General features: G+C 44.0%; 1 protein-coding gene across 1 annotated transcript in view; it reads right to left on the bottom strand.

The window, feature by feature from the left end:
- gon4lb (gon-4 like b) overlaps nucleotides 1-27495 on the bottom strand; it is an 81094-nt gene that overhangs the window by 15178 nt on the left and 38421 nt on the right. The window contains exons 18-33 of the mRNA XM_080753945.1: nucleotides 27310-27469; nucleotides 26178-26328; nucleotides 25390-25506; nucleotides 24536-24745; nucleotides 23026-23325; nucleotides 21470-21664; nucleotides 19426-19704; nucleotides 18284-18570; nucleotides 17354-17529; nucleotides 16340-16528; nucleotides 10615-10710; nucleotides 7758-8017; nucleotides 4988-5276; nucleotides 4295-4452; nucleotides 2613-2810; nucleotides 1007-1150 (exon numbers count right to left, since the gene is read on the bottom strand). Coding sequence (XP_080610071.1) covers nucleotides 1007-1150; nucleotides 2613-2810; nucleotides 4295-4452; nucleotides 4988-5276; nucleotides 7758-8017; nucleotides 10615-10710; nucleotides 16340-16528; nucleotides 17354-17529; nucleotides 18284-18570; nucleotides 19426-19704; nucleotides 21470-21664; nucleotides 23026-23325; nucleotides 24536-24745; nucleotides 25390-25506; nucleotides 26178-26328; nucleotides 27310-27469 — 3209 coding nt within the window. The remainder of the gene's footprint in view (nucleotides 1-1006; nucleotides 1151-2612; nucleotides 2811-4294; nucleotides 4453-4987; nucleotides 5277-7757; nucleotides 8018-10614; nucleotides 10711-16339; nucleotides 16529-17353; nucleotides 17530-18283; nucleotides 18571-19425; nucleotides 19705-21469; nucleotides 21665-23025; nucleotides 23326-24535; nucleotides 24746-25389; nucleotides 25507-26177; nucleotides 26329-27309; nucleotides 27470-27495) is intronic.

The raw sequence follows: 27495 nt of genomic DNA, 5'->3' as shown, positions 1-27495 counted from the left end.
CATAGTGACAATGTGCACTGTATTTGTTTTCTAAGATCATTTCTTAGATCATTTTGTATTTTATTTATTCATGAAATTAGAAAAGTAATTTACTTTTTTTTTTTTAGTCATGAAATGTTTAGCTTTTTTGGGGAGGGAATGTTTTTTGAAAATGTTTTGAAATAATTAAAAACGAAATGTAGGAAACCAAAAATGAAGGGACCCATAAAAATGTGTCCACGACCCACACATGGGTCCCGACCCAGTGTTTGGGAAACAGTTGTAAATCACAGATGATTCATTTAGTGGATTCTCCTGGCTGACTTGCAATCTAGCTAGCTAGCCATCATCGTCAAAGAAAAGGTCGATCCTTTTCACTTGTAACTCGAGCTCAGTTAGTCCGTTCTTAAGTTGAGAGACCAGACTTTTTGTGACATGTCTCAGCCTCCTTCTGTAGGAAGAAGTCACGGCGACTCTTTAGCGTTAGCATGTGGCTAAGCTAGCGAATCATCGTAAAATCAACAAGGCTATAACCGATAATATCGCATCACACATCGATGCAGAATAGCGCACGACCGCGATGCAAGCGAATCAAACAGCCAACAGTCCACAGTCACACCACAACTACGGCAACTTTGCAAGCTTTGAGACCGCTCTGCTCTCCTCTGTCTGTGGCTCGCAGCGCACTGAGTGAGTGCAGTCAGTGTTGACTTTGAGCGCTGCCAGCTGACGACGACGTCACATGCAAGAGAAGGGACTCAGGGAGCGCTTGATTTGTTAAAAAATAAAACGACCCACTTCCCCATCCACCTTCAACACCATTGTACTGACAAAACGGACGGCGCCGAGAATAAGAAATAAACGCTCCTCTTCTCACTGCTGCTCTGACGACACGACACCCCCCCACCCCCCTAAACAATTTTTTAACGAATCTGCACGATTCACACAAATGACCAATTTGGATTCAAAACGGCGATTTTCGCCGAAAAGCTACACGTTTGCATGCCTGAGGTGTTGTTATGTGCACCTCGTGGATGCTGGCCTGACTCAGGTTGACTCCTCCCTGCAGGGCCTTGATGATCTTCTGGTAGTGGGAGGGGTTCTCCCCGAAGCTGATCTCCAGCTGACGCAGGAAACGCCGGCTGCGCTCAAACGCCTGCTGCTCCTCAAACTGGACAAGCAGGAGAGAGGAGAGGAGAGGAGAGGAGAGGAGAGTTTTAGACCTAGAATCATTGAATGCTTTAACCAGTGAAAAATAGCAGATCTACAAGCTCACAGCGCTGCAAGCTTTTAGATCTGCTATTTTTGAAAAAGCTGTGAAAATAATTATGCGCAAATCTTTGAATATATGTATTTTTAAAGCGAACGTTTGAAACTAAAATTTTGCTTCTGGGTGGTCTCTGGAACAAAATATTTTGAGATGGGGTCCGTGGCCAAATAAATATCATTTTGGGGGTCCTTCACATGAAAAGGTTTGAGAACCACTGACATAGTAGTCTCTCAGTCTCTCAAGAACAGACTAACTGAGCTCCAGTTAAATGAAAAGGACCTTTTCGTTGACGATGGCTGGCCAGATTGCTGACATAGAAACATAGGTTTTTCAAAAAATCTTAGATGGATTCAAAAGACACTTATAGAATCGGGTCAAATTTCAAATATTCATGATTTTTCAAAAATAGCAGATCTACAAGTTCGCAGCGCGGCACTCGGTGCTGCGCTGTGAGCTTGTATATCTGCTATTTTTCAATAGCTAAAGTATAAAATAATGATACACAATAATGTGTACCCGTTCTGAATGGGTTAAGGAGTGGAAGGGGAGGGGGGTTTAATCATAGCCTGTCGATCATTTGATCCAAGTAGAGAAATAACAATTCACTCGACGCACGATTTACACAATTCACAATACTGGGTTCACAAGATCATTTTGTTACGATATATTTTAAGAAAACGACTCGCCAAACAAAGGACTTAAAGGACTTTCTGTATTTGTCTTTTCCATCAAATTCATTAAGGACCTGAGGCCAATTCTACAAATGCCAAAATAGCAGATGTATAAGCTTGCAGTGCAGCTGTGAGCTTGTATTCTGCTTGGGGGGGGGGGGGACTGAGTGGGACTGAGTTACTAAGGCCCAAGGTGGAGGGACCTTAACTATTTTATACTTTAGCTATTGAAAAATAGCAGATATACAAGCTCACAGCCACGGCACCAAGTGCCACGCTGTGAGATTGTAGCTATTTTTTTTTAAATCATGACAATTTGTGCAAATCTTTGAATATCAAATTTTTGAAGTGAACATTTGTAACTCAAATATTTGCTTCTGGGGGGGTCCCTGGAACTAAATATTTTGAGATGGGGGTACATAGCCAAATACATATCATTTGAGGTCCTTCACATGAAAAAGTTTGAGAACCACTGACATAGAAACATATCTTTTTCAAAAACATCTTAGAAGGATTCAGAAGACACACTAGAATCGGGTCAAAATATTCAAAGAATTGCACACATTTTCAAGATTTTTCTAAAAAAATAGCAGATCTACAAGCTCACAGCGCGGCACACGCATAAAATGATACTTAATCATGCGTACACGGTCAAAATGGGTTTCAATGCAGTAACTAATAAGAGCTTTTACCAAGCCACACTCCAAGGCCTGCTCTGGATGGAGAAAGGCTGCAAAGTCTCTGAGGAGGTGGGGTTGCTCTGCCAGCAGGCTGCGCAGGTTCCTGAACAGCTGCACCACGTCACGGCCCTCGCCCGTCTGCTCAAAGTCGTACAGCAGACCCAGGAACTCCTCCATCTTACCCGGGGCGTCCTGCAGGGCCTCTCGCACCTGGACAACAAACAGCAATCCTTTACACGCAGTGGTTCACAACCTTTTCAGGCCACGACCCCCAAAGTAACCATATTTTAACTGGGGACCCCCCACCCTGATGAGTACTAAGAGTTGAGGCATTTAATTTTGTATAACACGGTTCTATTGTGAAAATAGCAGATCTACATGCTCACAACGCCTCGCAACGCATGTAGATCGGCTATTTTCACAATTTCTGCCTCTAATATTTGACAATTTGGCCAATGTTTAATTTGTCATTTTAGAGGTATTAAAAAGTCCTCAAATTGTCACTTTAGAAATGTGCAGATACCCTCTATAAACTTAAACTTTATGTTGGTTTGTTTACTGTTGAGTGAGAAAACAACGTTGCACATTAAGTTAATCATCTGGGGACCAACCAAAATAATTTGGGGACCCCATGGGGGTACCGACCCACAGGTTAAGAACCACTGGTTTAGACCCAGAACCCAGTGGTTCCCAAACCAAGCAGATCTACAAGCTCTCGAGGTTGTAGATCGGCACTGGGATCAATTTACTGTGATGCAATTCACCCTTTATTTGCTGAGCTGCATATCCGGTACCACTTAAATCCTCTACAATACAATTGGTAAAAAGGACCTGTAAATAGAGGGTATGCGTGTGACATCATCATCATCCCCGGAAGTTATACGGGAACACCTACTGGGTGGCGAAGAACTACTTTCTGGCCTTGACAGCCCATACATCCAAAACAGAAAAGTCCTATCTGATTGCATTAAACAACGTTAAACTCACTTTTGCCACTCGATTCACCATTCACTTTATGCATGCGCACTTGATAACGTACTTGATACTTGATAAATCACAATTTATTAGATCACAATAATGGTGACAGGACATGTTCATATAGTGTTTACTGGTGAGGTAGGCCTGAGTGAAGGACATGTTCATATAGTGTTTACTGGTGAGGTAGGCCTGAGTGAAGGACATGTTCATATGGTGTTTACCCTGGTGAAGGACATGTTCATATAGTGTTTACCCTGGTGAAGGACATGTTCATATAGTGTTTACCCTGGTGAAGGACATGTTCATATAGTGTTTACCCTGGTGAAGGACATGTTCATAAGGTGTTTACCCTGGTGAAGGACATGTTCATAAGGTGTTTACCCTGGTGAAGGACATGTTCATAAGGTGTTTACCCTGGTGAAGGACATGTTCATAAGGTGTTTACCCTGGTGAAGGACATGTTCATATAGTGTTTACCCTGGTGAAGGACATGTTCATATAGTGTTTACCCTGGTGAAGGACATGTTCATAAGGTGTTTACCCTGGTGAAGGACATGTTCATAAGGTGTTTACCCTGGTGAAGGACATGTTCATAAGGTGTTTACCCTGGTGAAGGACATGTTCATAAGGTGTTTACCCTGGTGAGGTAGGCCTGAGTGAAGGACATATTCATAAGGTGTTTACCCTGGTGAAGGACATGTTCATAAGGTGTTTACCCTGGTGAGGTAGGCCTGAGCGAAGGCGGTGTCCTTGCTGTCCCTGAGCGGGTCGTTGTCCAGGATGTGCTGGTCGTAGAGCAGCAGCAGCTTGGCCGTGTCCTTGCTGTGGCGCTCCTGGCGACGGCTCCGCCGCAGGCTGCCCGCTCTGGCACGACCTGGGAACCCAACGCACACACGTACGCACGCACAGAGGGGTGACATTTTAGAACGGGTACACATTATTGTGTATCATTATTTTATGCTTTAACTATTGAAAAATAGCAGATATACAAGCTCACAGCGCTGCACCGAGTGCCACGCTGCGAGCTTTTTTGGGGCTGTTATGCCTTTATTGGATAGTACAGTAGACTGACAGGAAACGGGGGAGAGATGGGGAGAGACATGCAGCAAAGGTCGTCCGGATCGGGAATCGAACCGGCGATGCCGCCAGGCATCAATGCCTATATGGTATGCGCCTAGACCAGTAGGCCACCGGGCGCCCCAGATCTGCTATTTTTTTTTTAAACTTGAAAATTCGAATTTTGACCCGATTCTATAAGTGTCTTTTGAAGCAATCTGGCCAGCCATCGTCAAAGAAAAGGTCCTTTTCACTTAACTGGAGCTCAGTTAAAGCAGTCAATAATTCTAGGCCTCATGCAAGTCAGGACCCTGGAATTATTTTATACTTTAGCTGTTGTGTATCAAACTGACCCCTGCCTCGTCCGGGCCCCTTCCCAGACCTCCGGGGCGTCCCCTCTCCGGACGCCACCTCCTCCTCCTCCTCCTCCTCGGTGGCCTTGCTGCCTCTCCCCTGGCCGGCTGCCAGCTCCCCGTCCTCCTCCTCGGCCTTGGCCTCCTCCTCCTCAGAGTTGTCCTCCTGGGAGTTGGGGGAGCCGGGGGAGCCGGGGGAGGCGGGGGAGTCGTGGTCCTCCTCGGAGTCCCCCACGTCCCCGCAGAGCCGGCCCTCCGAGGCCAGCCACGTCAGCTTCTTCATGGTCTCCTGTGGGAGAGAATGTTAAGAGAGGCAGGGGCTGACGTTTCTGAAAAAGGGCACTTTTGGTGAAAACATCGAAAATAGCCGACCTCCAAGCTCACAACGCGTCGCGCTGCGACCAGAGCAGTGTAAGCAGACCGGAAGTGGCTTCGCATGGAGCCTGTTCTCATTCTTAGCGAGCCTCTGCTGCTCTTCAGCCCCGTCCGCCCCCATTATAGCCGAGGCATTATCACTCGCTGGTAAGTAGACTAAATAACGTCTTTTTCACCCTTTTAATAATGTTGTCTACCATGGAGAAATGGGGGCGGACGGGGCTGAAGAGCAGCAAAGGCTCGCTTAGAATGTGAACAGGCTCCAGTAAGATAGGCTAAGCTAGCTTTCCACTATGCTTTCCACGCTTACAATGGGAGTCGACGTACTGTAAGTGTCTTAACTCTCTCTATCAATGAGTCTGGCTGCGACGCGTTGTGAGCTTGGCTTTTGTTATGGAAAGTAGTTAATGTCACACCCTTGGGTGTTTGAATATATATATATATGTGGCCCCCTTTGAAAAATGTTTGGAGACTTTGGACACCCTTGGTGTAAAGCAACTTGACTGGTCTGCCACATTTAAAAAATAAAAATCCTCTAGCGCAGCGCTTCTCAACCTTTTCAGGCCGCGACCCCTTAAAATAATTGCGACCGAAGGTCGCATATACTCTGAAGAACCGTGTCGCTTGAGTGTCCTTCCGTACCCCTGTGATGTCAGCGAGTTGTGACATCACTTCCTGTATGGGGCGGCTACACGAAATGTGGATAACACTATATATGGAGATAGTCCAGTCCATCATGTCATATGAGACTACCGTCATAGACAGTAGCCAAAAGAGAAGGATACACAAGACTAAGAAAGACAAAAAAAGGAGGAGGAGGATAAAGATACCAAAAGGAGAGAGAAGAAAGGGTGGATGAGGTACAATGTGTCTCAGAAAAGAAAAGGAGGTGGCAACGGGGGCGGCTAGATAAAGTTATTAGGCCTGGATCCGACTTTAAGTCGTCGCACAGGATTCCAGAAGTGTAGCGCTTATTCGCTCTTGTATCAAACTGGTACTCGAAACGTTCTTAGAATTTAATATATATTTTCTAAAGTAAATATGGGTGCGGCTGTGAAAAAAAGAGAAGAATAAAAAAGAAAAAAAAGGAGGAGGAGGATAAAGATACCAAAAGGAGAGAGAAGAAATGGTGGATGAGGTACAATGTGCGGTATCCTCCTTGTCAAGCTCGACGTTGGTCATTTGGACCTATACATGGAGAAATGGAGCGAACCTGTTTGGCCTAAACATGGAGATGTGGTACAGAATGACTCATATATGGGCATAAAAAGTATGTCATGTGACATCACTTCCTGTACAGACAGTCAGACAGACAGCCATTGACTCCGGCCTAACAATGGCTACTGTCTATGACGGTAGTCCCATATGACATGATGGACTGGACTATCTCCATATATAGTGTTCTACACATCTCCATGTTTAGGCCCTATCGCTCACACCCTAGGTGGGGTTGGCGATAGGTCCTTTCTGTGTGGAGTTTGCATGTTCTCCCCGTGTCTCCTAGGGTTGATACCCTCACAAAAACATGAACAAACTCCCCCCAGAATGATAACAACTAGAATCGTCAGAGAAACGCTGTGGTTGGCCAGATAGTCAAGAATTGGCGCGACCTCGCCCTTTAGGGCGAGGTCGCATGTCAGCCTGAGGTCGCATTCCACCCTCAGGTGTCTTACTAGTAATATTTGCTCCCTGACGAGCACTAACAGTCGAGGCATTACATTTTGTATAACACGGTTCTATTGTGAATATAGCAAATCTACATGCTCACAACACCTTGCGTTCACAATTTATCACAATTTCAGCCTCTAATTTTTGACAATTTGGCCAATGTTTAATTTGTCATTTTAGAGGTATCAAAAAGTAACTTTAGAAATGTTCAGATACCCTCTATACACTTAAACTTTATGTTGGTTTGTTTACTGTTGAGGGAGAAAACAATGTTGCACATGAAGTTAATCATCTGGGGACCCCCCAAAAATAATTTGGGGAGAACCACTGATCTAGCGTTCTCCTTTTGCACAAAGTAGTGCAACGCAAGATAGAGGGCGCCAGATCCCTTTGAGCCACACCCTACCACTATTTCCTGTTCATCCACAGAGCATTGATTCTAGTTGTTTTCTCCATTAGATTAAAGTGCTTTCTTTTCACTTTTTTCAACTTTTATTACTTGTCAAAATACATTTTATTTGTCTGCCTCATCTTTTTACCATCCCATGTAATAAAAGTTGAAAAAAGTGAAAAGAAATCTAATGGAGAAAACGACTAGAATCAATGCTCTGTGGATGAACAGGAAGTAGTGGTAGGGTGTGACTCAAAGGGATCTGGCGCCCTCTATCTTGCATTGCACTACTTTGTGCAAAAGGAGAAAAAGAAATGTTTTTAATATTAATTCTACCTGCAACTCGGGGACGGACAGCACCGACTCCTCGGAGGCCGAGGACATCACCTCCTCCTCGTCTTCGTCCTGCGTCAGGTCGTCAAAGTCCTCCTCCTCCTCCTCCGGCTCCCCGTCTCCGTCCTTGTCCTCGTCCCGCTCTCCTCCGCTCTGGCCATAGTCTCCGTCCCCGTCCTCCTCCCCTGCTCCTCCTCCTCCTCCTTCTCCTCCCGCGTCTCCGTCTCTCTGTCCGTTAGACTCCTCTCCCCCACCACCTCCTCCTATGGGGATGGCACCAATAGGACATTTTACAATCGCCATTTAGAATTTAGTACCTGAGACGATTATTAATTATTAATAATATATATATATTTTTTAATATATATTTTTTTGGATTTACCAAACTGTAAACCACAAACTAGTAATTTTTTATCTGAAATTGTTTAAGCAATCCCCCCTCATTTTGTTTAATGTAGATAAAAAAAAAAAAAAAAAAACATGTGTGCAAATCTTTGAATATCTCATTTTTAACTCAATTATTTGCTTCTGGGGGGTCCCTGATACACAATATTTTGAGACGGGGGTCGGCGGCCAAATACATATAATTCTAGGGGTTCTTGACATGAAAAAGTTTGAGAACCACTGACGTAGAAACATAGGTTTTTCAGAAAACCTTAGAAGGATTCAAACGACACTTATAGAATCGGGTCAAAGCGGGTATTTAAAAAAAAATAGCAGATCTACAATTTCACAGCGCGGCACTCGGTGCCGCGCTGTGAGCGTGTAGCTCTGCTATTTTTGAATAGTTAAAGCATGAAATAATAATACGCAATAATGCGTACACGGTCTAAATTAGTTAATTGCCACTCAAATAATTGCGATTAACGATTTAATTGTGTTTTTGTCATTGACAATTACATTTCTGTTTGGCTTGTAGGCCTTTAATTTGCACATGGCAGATATGACCTAAATATACAAAGAAGAAATGACCGACATAGTGGACAACTTTATAAAAAAAAAGAACATTGATAGTGGAAATAACCAATCTACAAGCTCACAACGAGCTTGCAGATCTGCCATTTCTGCTGTTTTTGAAAATGTTTGAATATATATGATTTGAATATATGAATATATGATTTCGACATGGAAACACTTATGGCGGTTATTTGACAAAATAACTGTGATTATGTCAACTAATTGCGATTAGTCCAGTGCTTCTCAAACTTGGGGTCGGGACCCCAAGTGGGGTCCCCAAATTATTTTGTGGGGTCCCCATATGATTAGCTTAATGTCATTTTTTTTTCTCACTCAATGAGAACCAACATACAGTATAAGTGTATATGTCATAGTATATTAGAGAAACAGCACATTCGAGACGCGGAGCACTCGTGGTGCGGCACGGGGCGGAGCAAGCGGTCGCCACAACAACGTACTCCAGGCGGTGCGCCGCTCTATTGTCCACAACACTGCGAGCGGCTACCGAAGCCCCCCTGTATCCACGAAGCCCAAACGAGTTACGAGGCCCCCCTGGGTCCACGAAGCCCCAAGCGGCGCGAAGGCCAGCGGACCTTGGTCCTGCTCTTCGCCCCCGAGCGCCGCAGGCGCGAGTGGCGAAGCGAGTTACGAAGCCGTGGTGAATGCAATCGTTATATTTATGCCCAGGCCGTAAGGCCTGGGCAAGCGCACGTTAAACGCCCTGTCCAAGTGACTACAATGGAGCTAATGGCTAGGCTAGGCTAGGCTAGGCTAGGCTAGGCTAGTAAATAAAGAGTAAACACTTCCGGTCTGCGGCGAGTTCAAAGCGTGACGTAACTCTCTTATATACACTCTGGTGAATGGCAGAGCAGTGGCTGACGTCGCCATCTGGTGGTGATTAGTGTGTGGTGAACGTCAAAACGAGTGCTCCTTGACAACTTTTACTGGTTTCTTGAACATACTGTAACATATACAAGGTATCTGCACATTTATAAAGTCACAATTTAAGGACTTTCAAGACCGTTTTAATACCAAACTGGCCAAACTGTCAAATATTAAGTAAGCAAGAGGCGAACATTGTGAAAATAGCAGATCTACAGGCTCACAACGCCTCGAGATCTGCTATTTTCACAATATTTATCTGCGGAACCGAGTCACATTAAATGTAATGCCTAAAATTCCAAGTGCTTGACAGGGTGGGGGTCCCCAGTTCATATTAGGGCATTCACCAAATATTCCAATATCAACGTCACTATTCGACGTTGTTCACCAAAGTCGAATATTCGCTTTTATTATTATTATTTTTTTTTTGTTTTCTCTTTAAAAAATCTATAGTTTATAAAGCTTGGCTAGATAGGAAGTCATAAGAATGAGTTGTCAATGCCCCTGGCGGATGAATTTCTTAATGCTCTATACCAGGGCTTCTCAAACCTTTTTAGGCCGTGACCCCCAAAATAAACATATTTGAACTGGGGACCCCCACCCTGACATGCACTTGGAATTGTAGGTATTACATTTATTTAATGTGACTCAGTTCCGCAGATAAATATTGTGAAAATAGCAGATCTACATGCTCACAACGCCTCGCAACGCGAGGCGTTGTGAGCATGTAGATCGTCTATTTTACTTTGAGGTTGAATAATTCGAATACTAAAAATCACTATTTGTGAATGCCCTAATACATATATGTTTATTTTGGGGGTCACGGCCTGAAAAAGTTTGAGAACCACCGGATTAGACGGTTATGTAATAATTGTGACAGGCTTACCTCCACCTCCTGCTCCTCCCTCCCCGCTCTGTCCGCCGTTAGACTCCTCTCCTCCTCCCTCCCCTCCCTCCTCTCCTCCTCCATGCTCTCCTCCTCCCTCTCCTCTCTCTTCTCCTCCTCCCTCCCCTCCCTCTCCTCTCTCCTCTCCTCCTCCATGCTCTCCAGACGACTCCTCCTCTCCCCCACCGCCCTCCTCCGTCTCCCCCTCCTTGGCTCCACCGTCAGACAGAGCTGTCACGAGTACACATTTAAAGTGACGATTAATTGCAGTGGTGGAACAAGAAAGTACTCACATTCTTTGCTTAAGCAAAAGTATCAATACTGCAACGTAGATAGATGTACTCTGTTGCAAGTAAAAGTAAAAGAAAAAAAGAAGTTAAACATTCTGATACAGTAGGTCACGTGGTCTTTCTCCAAACAGTCTGAAAAGGAGGAGGGGCCGTATCAGTTAGTAGTGAACGTATACTGTGTCCGTTGTGCGGTGCCGCGCACAACGGGACATATTGTTGTTAGCTTTTAGTACCGCACAACTATTTTCGAGAGCTATTGTCTGTGTGTACACACGCACACGCACACACGCACAGAGTGGACATCGACGCAGTGACGTTGCTCTCTTCCCCTGCAGCACCGAGGCTCCGGTGCTCCGGTGCTTTTACGTCTCAGAGCCGGGGACGAGAAGCATTTTACGGTCTTGGACCCTCGTTACTAATCTTTTACACCTTTTTGGTAGAAGACTTGTACTTTTTTAGAGGTTTTTAGTGATTGAATTAGTTTTATGAAGTCGCATTTTCTCCTCCTCACACAGTTCTGTTGGGGTAGTTTCACAAGATAATGCTCAGTGCTCAACTCCGCCCCTCCCCCCATATTACCCAATCAAATTAATTTATTTCAGTCACTGTACAGAAAGTGCTACTTTCAGTACAGTAACTGCAATAAATTAATTTGATTGAGTAATTTAACATGGGGGTACATGACATCATCAAACAATTATGCTAATTTGATAGCCTTAATTTAAAGTACCAAAAGTAAAAAATGTTTGAAAATAGCAGATCTACAAGCTCACAACACGTTGTTAGTTACTTTACGCCACTGATTAATTGTCACACAACTAATTGCGATTAACGATTCGATTGAGTTTTTTTGGCATTGAAGACTGGAACATGTGAATACAAAAACGTAATTTCTGTTTGCCATTTAGGCTTCATAATCACAAACTGCACAGGGCAGATTACTGACAAATGTAATCATTTTATGCTTTCAAATTTGTTTTGAAAATAGCAGAATATTTCTGCTATTTTTCAACATGGAAACAATTATGACGATTGTGCAAAAATAATTGCGATCGTCTCAAATAATCGCGATTAGACGGTTATGTCAGGGGTCTTCAACAGGGGGTCCGGGACCCCTAGGGGGTCCTCAGAGTTTCTCCTTTTTTATATGCATGCACTTGAACCCACTTGTTGTGTCCATATCCAGAGAACTTCAGCTAAAAATACACATGCACATCCAGATCAAAGACCTGCGAGGCGTTGTGACCAAGCCCCCAGAACCCTGGGGGCGCCCTGAAACCAAATTGACATGTTGGCCGTTTTGAGGTACTGCAGTTGGGGCCAGAAACATGAACGCGCGTCTAGGCTTCTTTGTATTGACGCGCGTTCATACCGGAAGTGCTCGTTCATGAATTCGAGCCCCAGCGCGTCCATGAACACAAACTATGACGAAAAATGCGTCACAAAGGCCCTTTCAACAGGGAAACAGCTTATGGGCTTTTCTCCCCATACACACCCATTGTAACTTCAAACTCCATTTGAACTATGATAGATTCATTAAAAACACCCATTATTTTTTCTGGTGACTCATACTACCCTCCTAATATGTGAGCAGGCCGTGTTTTTAACTTTCGGCGATAACTTTCTTCATTTATTTGTAATAATTATTTGGGAATATGGAAATAATGAAATACAAAAAATAATTATTAAAAATAAATGACAAAAGTCATCGAAAAAACACTGCCTGCGTCACCAGAAAAAATAATTGGTGTTTTTAATGAATCTATCATGGTTAAAATGAAGTATGAAGTTACAATGGGTGTGTGTGGGGAGAGGTCCTGGGCCTGGAGGGACTGATAACATTTACATCAAATATTGAATCAAGCAAATTAAAAACTGTTCAGGGTGTTCATAAAAGCCTGATTAGACAATAAAATGACCAAAAGTTTTTTTTTTTTTTCTTTTTAAGTGAAATATCCCAAATTGACATGAATCCAAAATACACTGACGATCGTGCTGTCAAACGATGAAACTATATGGAATCTATGAACAGGTTGTGGGGGTCCCTGCTTCATCTCTCTCTCAACTAAGGGGTCCTTGGCCCTGAAAACGTTGAAGACCCCTGGGTTATGTAATAACTGCGACAGGCCTGCGACCGTGGTTTTCCCGGTGAACCTGAGCGCAACGGTGGGGGCGTGGGAGTGTGGGGAACACACAAACTGACTATTGCCGATGATGGAGAGGTTATAATAATATAGCTTTATGTATTGAGAGGCACTATTGCCAATTTTGTAAGAGACTCGTCGCCAGTTGCAAGATATTTAAAAGTTATTTGGGGCCATGATGATGACCCCTTCTTCCCATTATTAGACTAAGGATTCATATTGTCTGTGTTATTGTTTACAAACACAATTATTCACGTGTGGCAAGATCGCGGTTCCACTAGTTTTACTAGTAGGCTAGTGTAGGCCTAGAAGCCTTTTCAGAAGTTAATTTAATGTTTTCCATTTAATTATTTCCTTTATCCTCATCTAATCTTGCGCTAATGCACGCAACTGTTTTTGCCAGGTTTTAAGGTCTTATTTTAGTTGTTTATCATAAGCTCGTGACCCTCCTTGCCCATCGGCCCCCACCGTTGTGCTTAGGTCCACCCATAGACTGTAGAAAAATATGGACGATGCGAAGCCATTGGTTTCTATGCAGCGCAAATGGCCCTTTTCTACCGGCTTGGAATGGGTGTCGCCATCATAGAATTGTAAAGGCATCAGGGATGCTATTGGCTGCCAACGGTCACGTGCAACCGCAGGGATACATGGGAGAATGTGGACGGAGCCTCCCGAAATACAGCACACGAAGAAGAACACAGCCAGCTGGTATCAGTTTAGTTTGCCACGCCCCCCCCCCCCCCCCCCCCCCCCACAACTTTGTTCGTTTTGTCATTTCGACAAAACGAACATGATGGTGATTGAAAGGCAATTTTCGTAGCGCGGCGCGAAATTTTTGACCTTTTTTGGGTCGGTGGGGTGAATTTGCACGATTCTAACTGGGTAAAACAGTGACTAAAGGCTCTAACAGAGTCCAGGGTGAATAGCTATTCACTTCACCACGGTGTAGTTGTGTAGCTATCACCTAAAAATACATAACAAAGCCTAGGTGATAGCTAGAAAACTACAATGCGGTGAAGTGAATAGCTCTTCACCCTGGACTCTGATAGAGGCTTTACTCATACTCATACTGATCTATCTAGATATAATGAAGAAAATTATAAATATAATATAGCCTACAGATATAGTTATAGGAATAACCTATAATATTTAGGGACTTGTCTTTAATAGACCGGCATAGACAGAGACAATGCATGCTGTGAGCTTGTAGATCAGCTATTTTCTATCTTACTTCTTAAATAGGCCAGTGTTTTCTAAGATAATTTCTTAGATCTTTTATTTTATTTATTCATGAATTTAGAAGGAAAAAAACATTTCTTTATTTTAAATCATTAAATGTTATTCTTTTTGGGGGAGAATGTTTTTTGAATGTTTTTAAATGATACAAAACTAAATTTAGGAAAACAAACATTAAGGGACCCATAAAAATGTTTTCGCGACTCACAAATGGGTCCCAACCCAGTGCTTGGGAAACAGTGTTGTAAAACCACAGACGATTGTTGTATTCTCCGCTTTGAGAACTGTCTGTGACTGCCTCATTTTTCTCTCACCCTCTCTGCACCATCTTAAAATAAATGCGAGAAATCTCGGTTCTGTCTAATAAGAGGCAGATGGAACGGCATGATAGCGTTGATTAGCTCGCGTGTGGAGTTCTCCACTAATGCTATGGACCAGAGCTAATTTAGCGTTAGCATGTAGCAAAACTATCGCAACACACCGTTGAGGAAAATCAACAAACGTGGGCTATAATCGATGTCACGTCACCGCATTGATGCAGAATAGCGACCGCATCGCGATACAAGCGAATTAAAAAGTCCAATCCACAACTACACCACACTATCTATCAACGACGACAACCTAGCCAAGTTTATTTACTATGTGCTCCATTTGAGCTCCGCTCCGTCTGTGACTGACTGTATGCAGACTGGCTGAGCGCTCCGTCCAGCGCTGCCGGCTGCAGGCACTGGACACAGTCAAGGATGGGTGTTGACGTCACAGGCAAGAGAAAGCGAGCGCTTGATTTGTCCAAAAATAAAAATATCCCCCAGCCACCTTCACCACTACTGCACTGACAAACTGGACGGAGCCAAGAGGAGAAAAAAGCGCTCCTCTTCTCACTGCCGCTCAACGCAGCCTAGATGACATGACACCCCCCCACCCCCCCAAATATTTTTACATCGAATCTGAACAAACGATCAATTTGGATTCAAAACGGCGATTTTCGCCGAAAAGCTACAAGTTTGCATGCCTGAACCATACAGTATTCATGAAAATGTTAATTAAGGTTAGAAAACGAAAGGGGAAAATTAATAGGGATGGGTACCGAAATCCGGTACCGGGACAGAACCGATAAGGACATGACGGTTCCTGGGTACCCAAAAAGAATATTTACTTTCGGTACTGCTTATCGGTTCCTAGACGCACCAGTAAAAAAAAGACATGCAATCCGTTCAAAAAAGGCTTCATTACATTACATTATATTCATCTTCAAAGACGTATTTGACTATCTGTCAGGACCTGCCCCCGGTTACCGTGGCTAAACTAGTTACGTGTATTCCTCCAAACACACACAGACACACACGCGCACACACAATCGGGGGACAACTGCGTTGCCACTCAGTCAACAAGTGGCAGCGATGCTAACAACATTAGCAGCTCAGCCACCGGTACAGCTCAGCCCTGCACAGCCACAGAGAGACGTGAGATGGAGACTAAAGATTTATGACAGCGTGGCATTGCTCTGAAAGACTGCGCGGCAACAGTGCTTGTGTTGCGGACCCCCATGTGTCACTCTGCCTGGGTTACGGTGCGTCTGCGACTGTCACTGCTCGCTCGCCAAGCTGTGTTCTTTTGTCAAATCTAAGCTGGAAAATCTAATACTTCCAGTGGTCGATCTCTTCAGAATAAGATATGTTGTGCTAGCAGCAATAAGACTTCCAGATGGTGGTCAATTTCGTAATGCAATTATACTTCCAGACGGTGGTTGACTTCTTAATCTCTTCAGAATAAGTATCGCTGAAGACATTGAAATATGTTTTCATTTGCATAATTCATTAAAACTGTAAATTAAACATAAAAATGTAATTAAAAATTGCTGTTTTAAATGATTCATTAAAACTGTAAATTAAAAATTTAAATAAAAAAAAATAAAAAATAAAAAACATAAAAACCAAACCGTTTTGGAACCGAAATAGGAACCGTTTGGAACCGAAACCCATAAGCAGAACTGGAACCAGAATCGTAAAAATCCAAACGATACCCATCCCTAAAAATGAATGAGATCCAATGGAGCACAATTCTTTTTGCGATCGGCCGGGGGGGAAAACAGCGCAACTAGCGGCCAATCATTGGAAGTTTTACTTCCGTATTGGAGTCATTTTAAATCGGCAGAACTATGCCCCTGGGTCCACCGGGGAAACCGCCTACCGTCAGAGGAGGTGACAGAGTCCTGATCGTCCGGGCAGGAGGTGGTGGCGGAGCTGAGCGCAGACTCTGAGCTGTCGTCCTCCGTCGTCTCCACCTCTACCTTCTCCTCCGCCTCTCTCCTGCTCTCCTCTCCTCTCCCATCCATCTCCTTCTCCTCCTCTATGGTGTGGAGAGGAGCGCAGCCTGGGACTGGGGATGGGACGATAAGCCATATTATCGTGTTAAAAAACACTCAGGATAATCGTATCGTGAAGATTTAATTTATCGTGAAATAGTCCTCCGTAGGGGTGTAACGATACATTTTAATAGCGATTCGATACGCATCACGATACATGGTTGACGATACGATACATGGATGATATTGGTTCATTCATGGCCATACGATACGATTCAATGATTTAAAATCAATATAGTAACTATTTAGCAAAGAAATTAAATCTGTGTGAAAGGTGTGGATAGTGCAGGTTTTTAAGGGAAACATGTATTATTATGGATATAAATAAGTAAACACAGTGATTATCTGCCAAATACATGGACATTGTATATTGACAAACCTGCACCTTGACATGAACCCAGAGATTACACACATTTATCAATAGACCAGTGTAGCTATATGGAAAGGAAAAGTAATTAAACCCCTCCTTTTAAAATGTTCTTCTTAAAAATGCTAAATACAATGCACAAGTAGGTAGTATCAATACCATCGATTCTTTGCACTGCCGATTCGATACGATACAAAATAAAACGATTAGATTTTAGCTCTTTTCATTTCGATATACTTCGATTTTTTTATTTAAAAACGATATTTCGATGCAGTTACTATATCGAGCTGCATATCTGGTACCACTTAAACCCTCTATAATTGGTAAAAGGTATTTATAATATACATACTTGATACAGTTATTTTTTCTCCCACTCTCTATCAAATGTCTTTGCCAAAAAATAGCTCACATAAATCACGATTTCTTTGGTCACAATAATGGTGATGTCATTTTCAAATGGTCCCATCCCTACCTGTGACACTTTGGGAGGCGCCGCTCCTTGCGCCTCCAGCTTCCTCCATCACCTCCCCCTCTCCTCTCTCCCTCTCCCCTGTCACCTCCTTCCCCCCTCTTCCCCTGTCCTCCACACCGCCTGGCTCCTCTCGCAGGCCTTCCACCAGCCTGTGGAGCTGCTCTTCAAAGCTGGACCTGGCCATAAGGAATGCATAGCCGTTATTAGAAAACTGTTTTTTTCTGAACGGGGAGCGTGTTATCATTTCGACATAGCATATTTTCGACGGCACATCTTTTCAACGCGGGTGAATGTTAACCTGGTTAAATGCTAACCTGCCGACGCTGGTGAATGTTAACCACTATGCCTAAACCTCAATAAAACTATACCTAAACCTAAGCCTAAAACCAAACCTTAACCCTTAGTCGAAATGATGGGCCTGTTGAAAAAGCGAGATTTCCCCATTCTGAAGATTAAAATCAGAATCAGTTCTAGTGTCAAAACACAGGTTTACAGGTGCAAGCGGCCTCATCATTTGTTGTTTTCCAGAAAGAGATCAAGAAAAAGGGGGTGGGATCAAGGAAAAAGGAAAAATCAGCGTATAGGGGATATGCACAAAGCATATCACAGTCCAAACCAGTGGTGCCTGGAAAGCGGACATTAAAACGATGATGATGACATATCCATCTGATACAGTGTGTACATGAGGTTAGAAATAAGGTGCATGATGAACATAGCAGCATGTATAAATTGGCCCCCATGCAGGGCACCAACCTGCTCACCGGGAGCAACTAGGGGAGCCCGGGATCGAACTGGGAAGCCTCTATGTTCTAAGACGGCAACTCTACCCCTGAGCCCCTGACGCCCCAGACAAGACACTAGTATAGGGCCCCAACCATAATGGGGGTTCAAGTGGTTAATAGTAAAACCGGTTCCTGGCTGCATCCTCACCTGGTGGGGACGTCCGAGGACAAGGAGGTGCTCTGGGAGGAGTTGGACTTGCTCTGTGAGGAGGAGGCGGTGCTGTGGGAGGAGTTGGAGGTGCTCTGGGAGGAGTTGGAGGTGCTGTGGGAGGAGTTGGAGGTGCTGTGGGAGGAGGAGGTGCTGTGGGAACGCTGTGGAGTCAGAGGAGGAGGGAGGAGGGGTGGGGCCGTCTGGTTCTGGACCCTCATCCACATCATCTGAGCGGAGTCTTTGATCTGGACCAGGACTGGAGTCCAACTGGACTGGGGAGCCTGCTGGGTGGGAAGGGTTGTCGCCATCATGACATTTTAGTTGACGATAATATTTGCCGTACAAATAATTGTGTTTTTCTGGCACTGAACATCGGAACTATCGGGTTCCTATCGGACTCTTTTTTAGCAATGTTTTGGTCTGTTATCTATTTACGTATTAATATTGTAGGTTTTACTAGCTTCATGGTTAGTCGGAGTCTTAAGCCCCTTTTCCAGGGCCGAACCAAAACTAGAACCAGAACTTTCCAGAACCAAGAACTTTCAAGAACCTGTGAAGTTCCGGGACCAGGTAGGGATGGGGCCAATCCCCTCAATGCCTCATACATGACCATATATAGAGTTCACTTCCACATATGGTCATGTATGAGGCATTGAGGGGATTGGTGGACAATACGATTGGAGACAGTGTTCATTTTTTCAGCACATTTTGATTTAGTCTTAGTCTTTTGAATAACACACCATTTAGTCTTAGTCTTCTGGAATACTCTTAGTCTAGTCTAGTCTTAGTCGACTAAATATCAACATATTTTAGTCTTAGTCTTTTAGTCTTTTAGGCTAAGTCTTTTAGGCTAAATATAACCACATAATTCTGAACAGGTCATTGTCTTCTACTGCCTGTTACTTGGTCAAACTAAACCATACATAAAATATGTATTTGGCTTTAATGTCATTGCAGTTACATACCAGTGTTAATTTTTACAGCCATTAGTCTTAGATGTAGTCTTAGTCTTTTGAATAACTAAATAATAGTCTTAGTCTTCTGAAATTGTTTTAGTCTGGTCTAGTCTTATCGACAAAAATATCAAAATCTTGTAGTCTTAGTGGACAACATTAACACTAATGCGGAAACAGTCCTACCTGCGGGAGCAGCGCGGGGCGCGCCGAGGCCAGCGGGAGGGTGGACAGACTGGACACGGTCACAGTGGCAGAGAGAGGGGTGGGAGGGGGTAGGGGGGACGTGAGGGGGTTATGAGGAGAGGCGAGGACGCAGAGAGGGCTTCCTCTGGCGGGTCGGGTAAGACGTGAGCAGGGGGTGGTGTGAGGGGCCGTGGGAGACGGAGATGGAGCGAGGACTTCCCCGGGCAGGTCAGGTAAGAGGTGCCAGGCCAGACAGCGCTGTCCAGCCTGTCCATGTGCCTAAAATTACAAAACAAATAAGGTGAAGCAGCTTCCTGCTTCTACGGACCGACAGCTTGAAAATAAACTCCCACTACACCTAAGACAGGCAGCCTCTGTGGATAGCTTTAAAGCAGGGGTCCCGGGACCCCTAGGGGGTCCTCAGAGTTACAACAGGGGGTCCTCCAAATCCTTGTGTGATAAAAAAGAAAAAAAGAAAATCTCCCCTTTAGCCAGATTCTTAACCAGATTCTGAGAACTTTAGCCCAAAATAGCAGATCTACAAGCTCACTTGTAGATCGGCTATCTTCGGCCAAAAGGTTTGGTGTAGAGGGGAGAAGTATTGACGGTTCAAGTGGTTAAATATCTGAAAACACAAATTGACATGGATCCAACATACCCTAATGATTGTGCTGGCAAACAATGAAACTATATGGAATCTATGAAAAGGTTGTGGGGGTCCCTCTTCATCTCTCTCTCAACTAAGGGGTCCTTGGCCTGAAAACGTTGAAGACCCCTGCTTTAAAGCACAGCTCAAGACCTATTTCTTTACTCTTGCTTTTAGCTGAATTTTTAAATCTGAGCTGCTATTGAAGTCCGCAATGTTTTGAAAATGTTTTTTTTTATGGTAGAGTCCTTACTGATGTTTTAAATGTTCTTCAATGTTTTCTTTTCTCTGCTTTATTGTAATCATGTGTATTCTTTCTGTTAAGCACTTGTGCTTCATTTTCTGCTCACATTGATAGTGGAAATAGACAATCTACAAGATCTACTTGTAGATCTGCTATTTCCTAGCCTGGGTCCTGTTCACTCCGTTCCGCGATATGTTTTGTCTCTCAGCATCACAGTCTGGAAATGATTCAGTTGACTTGTATTTTTCAACGTCCGTTGTGACGTAGCGAGCTCGTTGCTGATCGGATGTTGAGTAGGGTTAGGGTAGCTACGTCATCAGCCAGCCAATACACACTGGTGTATTTGTCCCGCCCCGCACCACAGACCAATCAGAAGCAGCGGTGGCTGGGAAACCGCGTTCTATGTCCCACCTCCCCTTGGAGATATGAGGCTTTCCAGATGCGGAGAGACAAAACTAATCGCGGAACGGAGCGAACAGGCTGGCAGCCAGGCTAGCTGTTTCCACTATTTTTGAAAACGTCTGAAAATATATGAACATGTTTTGACATGTCAACGATTATGACGATTATGACAAAATAACTGCGATTAGACAGTCAGGGTTCCCACACATTTTTACCAATTCATTTCCAAAACTTTTCCAGAATATTTAACCCAATTTCCAGGACTATAGAATAATTCAGCTCAATAACAGGTTGCTTACTCCTATGCGCAATGCCCAAAGACAGGTAGCGTATGCCAGTGGTTCTCAACCTTTTCAGGCCGTGGCCCCTGAAATAATCATATTGTGGGGGACCCCCCCTCCCTGACGAGCACTAAGAGTTGAGGAATTTTCTATAACACGGTTCTATTGTGAAAATAGCAGATCTACATGATCACAACGCCTCGCACATGTAGATCGGCTATTTTCACAATTTCTGCCTCTAATATTTGACAATTTGGCCCATGTTTAATTTGTCATTTCAGAGGTATTAACAAAATCAACAACCAAAGACAATGCATAGCTATTTTTTTCCAGGACCTTCCAGAACTCTTGATAAATTCCAAAAATGTTCCAGTACTGGAAAAATATGTTTCTAATTTCAAAATATTTCCAGGAATTTCATGACCGTGGGAAACCCTGGACAGTTATGTGATAATTGTGACAGGTCTTAACCTGTCCAGCGTTGTCCAGCGCCCTGTCCGGCCTGGCCCTGGCCTCCTTGTTGGCCCGGGGGCATGGCAGCGTGGCAGCCCGGGGGCGGGGCGGCGGCGAGCAACGTCTCACAGTAGTGCCGCGGGGATCTGGCGTCGGCTGCAAGGCAGAGCGGCCTGGAGCAGCCTCTGAGGGGGTTTCCACCTGCCTAGAGGGCTACGAAAAACACAATGAATTATTGAATGCTTTAGCTATTGAAAAATAGCAGATCTACAAGCTCATAGCGAGCTTGTAGATCTGCTATTTTTTTTAAATCGTGAAAATTTAAATTTTGACCCGATTCTATAAGTGTCTTTTGAATCCTTTTTTTTTATTAAAAACCTATGTTTCTATGTCAGCAATCTGGCCAGCCATCGTCAAAGAAAAGGTCCCTTTCACTTAACTGGAGCTCAGTTGGTCTGTTCTTTGTACTATGTCTGTGGTTCTCAAACTTTTTTCATGTGAAGGACCCCCAAAATGATATGTATTTGGCCACGGACCCCACATCTCAAAATAATTAGTTCCAGGGACCCCCCCAGAAGCAACATTTTAGTTACAAACGTTCGCTTTGAAAATACATATATTCAAAGATTTGCACACATTTTTACGACTTTTTCAAAAATAGCAGATCTACAAGCTCGCAGTGAGCTTGTATATCTGCTATTTTTCCCTGGTTAAAGCATTCAATAATTCTAGACCTAAATGGGTTAATATAATTAACATAATTGTCGCGGTAACTATCAAAACCTCCACCGTCTGTCAGTCTCTCCGTCACGTCACACTTTTCCCCTAATCATATCTCCGCCACCGTTGCCCCTATCCATGCCAAACTTTGCACACACACTCCTTGGCCCCTCATTTCTCACATGGGCCTCTAGCGCCACACTGAGGCCGATTCTTGCGAAACACATTTTTGGACACTGCTCCTACAGATTTTGCACTAAAATCACGCAAATCGGTACACAGTATGTCTAGAGTCATGTCATCAACATGGATCTATCACATCTAGCACCACCATCAGGTCGACTTTTTTAAACACATTTTTGGACACTGCTCCTACAGATTTTGCCCATCAGGCCTATCTGTGTATACATGTGACCTGACGGTCGCTCATCTCCCGATAAGTGAATCTTACTGGTTTACTGAATGCAGGGGTTAAACCCGCAAAAACATCCCAGGACTGACATTTATTTTCAGACCATGTCCCAATATGTGATTTTTGAAACATGGCACGCGTAACGCGAACCAATATTTGGGGTGTTTCCCTGTGTTCTGAACTGCCTTCACTGAATGTGTGTGTGCCAATCAATGCTTCATTTTATAGGAGTATCTTCTGAAGTTCTGTTGTAATCTGTTGCTATGTCTGCCCAATTCAGATTCTCATATCTTGAAATTATAACTGCTTTTTATTTAGGAGAGCACTTGACTAGCGCTTTGAACGGCACAATTAGCGGCCAATCATAGGGAAACTTTCAGTTCCGTGTTTGTTTCATTTTAAATCGGGACGACTAGACCCCTTTTAGGTAATTATGTAATACCCGTTTCCTGCATGCCGTCTTCCGGCCAGCAGGTGGAGCTCTAGTCTGGGAGGACTGGGAGGACTCGGGCGGATGCAGAGACCCGGTAGCGGGCGAGGCCGCCGCTCCTCTCGCGGAGCTGTGGTGGCAGGAGGCTGGATACACGGCAGCCAATGGCACGGGCTTCTGGGCGGGCACCAACATCGCCCGATCCAATGGCGATGGCCTTTGGACCAGAGTGTAAGCGCACTGGGCCAATAGGATGACACCTTGCACAGGCAGGGCTCCTGGCGCCTGGGGAGGGACTTCCTGTGTGCAGGGCTGTTAGCATCATGAAGAGTGTGTTAATAACAAAAACAACATGTGTGATTAAAGGAGTAGTTCATCCCCAAAATGACTTTTTTTCTATTGATTACTCATGCCATGGAGACTTGATTTCAATAATATTTTTGAGCGGTGCAACAATATTGTATGCAGATATATTTACATTGAATTTGATAAATCATGATCTTCAAGTTACTTCTTTCAAATTGTCAAATATTACCTAAGAAATAGGCAAAAAATTAAAAAGAAAACTAACAACAGATTGGCGATCTATATGCTCATAGATGGGCTATTTTCATAGTACTTATCCGTGGAACCGATTCAAACTAAATGTTTAGTTATGATTATTTGGAGGGGGCGGGGGCTGAAAGAGAACCACTTTGATAACCACTCATTTAGATGAATGAAAACGGTCCTATTATGCAAAATAATTGTGATTACCTCAAATAATTCCATTGCGGCGATTTTTTTTCACGTGAGCTTTTTGCCCCTTTACTGTTCCTCCCCAATTCAGTCGTTATTCCAACTGATTCCTCCCTGCACACATCTGCGTGTCATCACCGTTATAGCCTGCTGGCTCACCTGCTAGCGAGGAGCCTCCACCGTGAGGACGGCTCGTGTACTATTAGACGCTAGGGCATTCACCAAATATTCAAATATTCGAGTATCAAAGTCACTATTCGACGTTGTTCACCAAAGTCGAATATTCGCTTATTTGTATTTTATTTCTTTTATTGTTTTCTCTTTAAAAAATATATAGTTTATAAAGCTTGGCTAGATAGGAAGTCATAAGAATGAGTTGTCAATGCCCCTGGTGGATGAATTTGTTAATGCTCTATACCAGGGCTTCTCAAACCTGTTTAGGCAGTGACCCCCCAAAATATACATATTTGAACTGGAGACCCCCACCCTGACAAGCACTTGGAATTGTAGGGATTACATTTAATGTGACTCGGTTCCGCAGATAGATATTGTGAAAATAGCAGATCTACATGCTCGTAATGCGAGCATGTAGATCGGTTATTTTCACAATGTTTTCCTCTTGCTTACTTAATATTTGCCAGTTTGGCCAGTCCTGTAGAATATTCGACTATTCGAATACTTTGAGGTCGAATAATTCGAATACTAACAATCACTATTCCTGAATGCCCCATTAGACACTCGACAGAGCCGCATGCAAGTCTGTAATAACTGAGACCAAGCCTACCTGTGTGTGGCCGTCGGAGGCGCTGGCTAGCAGAGGCAGAGAGTCGTTGTGGTACAGGGCGAAGCCGCCGCTGGGTCGGGCGCCACCCAGTCCCCCCTTTCTGGACAGGGCCGGGTGCAGCCGCAGGGTGCAGCTTCTGGGGAGGGTGCGGGGGTAGCGAGGCGGCGGGCCCGAGGACAGCCGGGCCCCGTGGATCGCTGCTTGGCTTTTCTGGAAGACACACACAGAGAAAGCAGCAAGGTTAACCCATTTAGGCCTAGAATTAGTGAATGCTTTAACCATTGAAAAATAGCAGTAGATCAGCTATTTTTGAAAAAAAGTCGCGAAAATGTGTGCAAATCTTTGAATATGTGTATTTTCCCGGTCTTAAAAGTTTTCTCACTCAACAGTAAACAAACCAACCTACAGTTTAAGTGTATAGAGGGTATCTGCATTTCTAAAGTGACAATTTTTAATACCTCTAAAATGACAAATTAAACATTGGCCAAATTGTCAAATATTAGAGGCAGAAATTTGTTCAAATAGCAGATCTACATGCTAACAACGCCTCGCAACGTGAGGCGTTGTGAGCATGTAGATCAGCTATTTTCACAATAGAACCGTGTTATACAAAATGCAATGCCTCAACTCTTGTGTGCTCGTCAGGGTGGTGGGGGTCCCCAGTTAAAATATGATTATTTGGGGGGTTTCGGCCTGAAAAGGTTGAGAACCACTGCTCTAACAGAGAACAGGGTTTGAACAAACGCACTACGTCTTTATGCCCTGCCACCACCCTCCCTTCACCCTATGGTGCAACCCCGTTCTGATATGCAGTCTGTGCTGTGTACAATGTGAGGTGTCCAGAAGAGTCAGACCTTGAGCCAGTTTGGCAGGAGAGAGAAGTCTCTGTCCACCGGAGGGCGCTGTTCTCCCTGCACGGCTGCGCTGCAGGCCAGAGGCATGGCAGGAAGCACTCTGCTCTCACAGAACACCTGGGAACACATGGGTAGTAGGGGTGTAAGGATACATTTTAACAACGATACGATACATATTACGATACATGGTTGACGATACGATACATGGACAATATTGGTTCATTCATGGCGATGCGATACAGTATGGTTTTGAAGCACTTTTTAGCTATCAATATTAGATTATGAACTATTTGATTAATTTAAAAGACGTTTAGTACGCTTTTGGCAACACAAGATCAAAGACGTTTTAGTCGTTTTTGGCGTTCAGTGAGTTAAGATTTGCACAAATATTCACGTTTTCTTGTTTTGTTTTTCCCCAAAAATGGCAGATCTACAAGCGTATAGTGTGGCGATGCGTTGTGAGCTTGTAGATCTGCTATTTCCACTATTTTTTACTTCTGAAAATGTTTCAACATTCAACGATTATGACGATTATGACAAATAAATCGGGATTAGACGATCATGCCATAATTGTGACAGCCAAACTGCTTTAACTGTTGAAAAATAGCAGATATACAAGCTCACAGCGCGGCACCAAGTGCTGCACTGCGAGCTTGTAGATCTGCTATTTATTTGTTTTAATCGTGAAAATTTGTGCAAGTCTTTGAATATCTTTGACCCGATCTTTGATCGTTCTAAATCCTTCCTCTAAATCAGCGATTCTCAAACTTTTTTTCATGCTGGCAGACCTTGATGGCGTTCCCCGGCGGAACGTTGGGCCCACACATCTCCACCAGGTGCTTGCGGACGTCCGGGAGGGGCTTGTTGAGGAGGTAGGTGCACAGCTGCTCCTCTTTCAGAACGGTGCCCTCAAAGTGCTTCAGCCCCAACGCCATCAGACTGGAACCAACAGGCACGGGACAGGAGCATTATGGGATGGAAGAAGGCAGAGAGGGCAGTGTTGATTTCGTCGACTAAAACTATGACGAAAAATGTTTGTCGACGAAACAAAATAAAAACTGGCAGAAGAGGCAGTGTAAGTTGATTTGAGTCACAAAAATGTGCTAAACTGTCAAATATTAACTCATTTAGTGCCCCTGAAATTAACGGATTATAAAGTCCACAATGCCACCTTCAGGCTGCGCCGGAACCGATCGTTCTCCACGTGGAGTTGTGTAATGGCCGACCGGAGCTTTTATCATTGTGTAACATAAGCGAGCATCTGCCTCCATCCTAGCTTCTAAAGTGTAGTTTTGAGATAATGGACATTAAAGATGAGATCCCCCCTCCACCTCAATGTTATGGATGGGACTATTTTGTGCTCGTGGAGCCGTGATGATGCGAAATCAGCGACGGATTTCGTCTCCGGACCGCCGGCCATTCTTCTCTGTAATGTACTCGCCGTTACAGTAATATATTACTTTTCCCGAGTATACTCGGGATTGGCACTGCATATACTCTATTACTTTTCACAAGTATTCTCGGGATTGGCACTATATGAGTTAAGTAAGCAAGAGTGAGCATGTAGATCTGCTATTTTCACAATATTTATCTGCGGAACCGAGTGCTTGTCAGGGTGGGGGTCCCCAGTTCAAATATGTTTATTTTGGGGGTCACGACCTAAAAAGGTTTGAGAAGCCCTGGTATAGAGCATTAACAAATTCATCCACCAGGGGCATTGACAACTCATTCTTATGACTTCCTATCTAGCCATGCTTTATAAACTATATATATTTTTAAAGAGAGAAAAAAAAAGAGAATATTCGACTTTGGTGAACAACGTTGAATTGTTACTTTGATATTCGAACATTCGAATATTTGGTGAATGCCCTAGTGTGTGTGTGTGTGTGTGTGTGTGTGTGTGTGTGTGTGCATGCATACCAATCCTCCCCAGGTGTGTAGTATCTCTTCCTGGGATGGTAGAGGTTGGGCTGCTTGCTGGGGTCCAGGTTGCGTACGGGGAGGAGCTCTGGGTACAAGAACACTGGCCTGGTGGCAAGCAGCCAGGCTGTGTCCGCAGGCAGCTGGGGGAACGCAGTACCTGCACCACACACACACACACACACA

Source organism: Nannobrachium achirus (assembly GCF_963921795.1).
Source record: "Nannobrachium achirus genome assembly, chromosome: 2".
NCBI lineage: Eukaryota > Metazoa > Chordata > Actinopteri > Myctophiformes > Myctophidae > Nannobrachium > Nannobrachium achirus.
The sequence above is the reverse complement of the archived record's forward strand: the minus strand, read 5'-3'. Positions and strand labels throughout refer to the sequence as shown.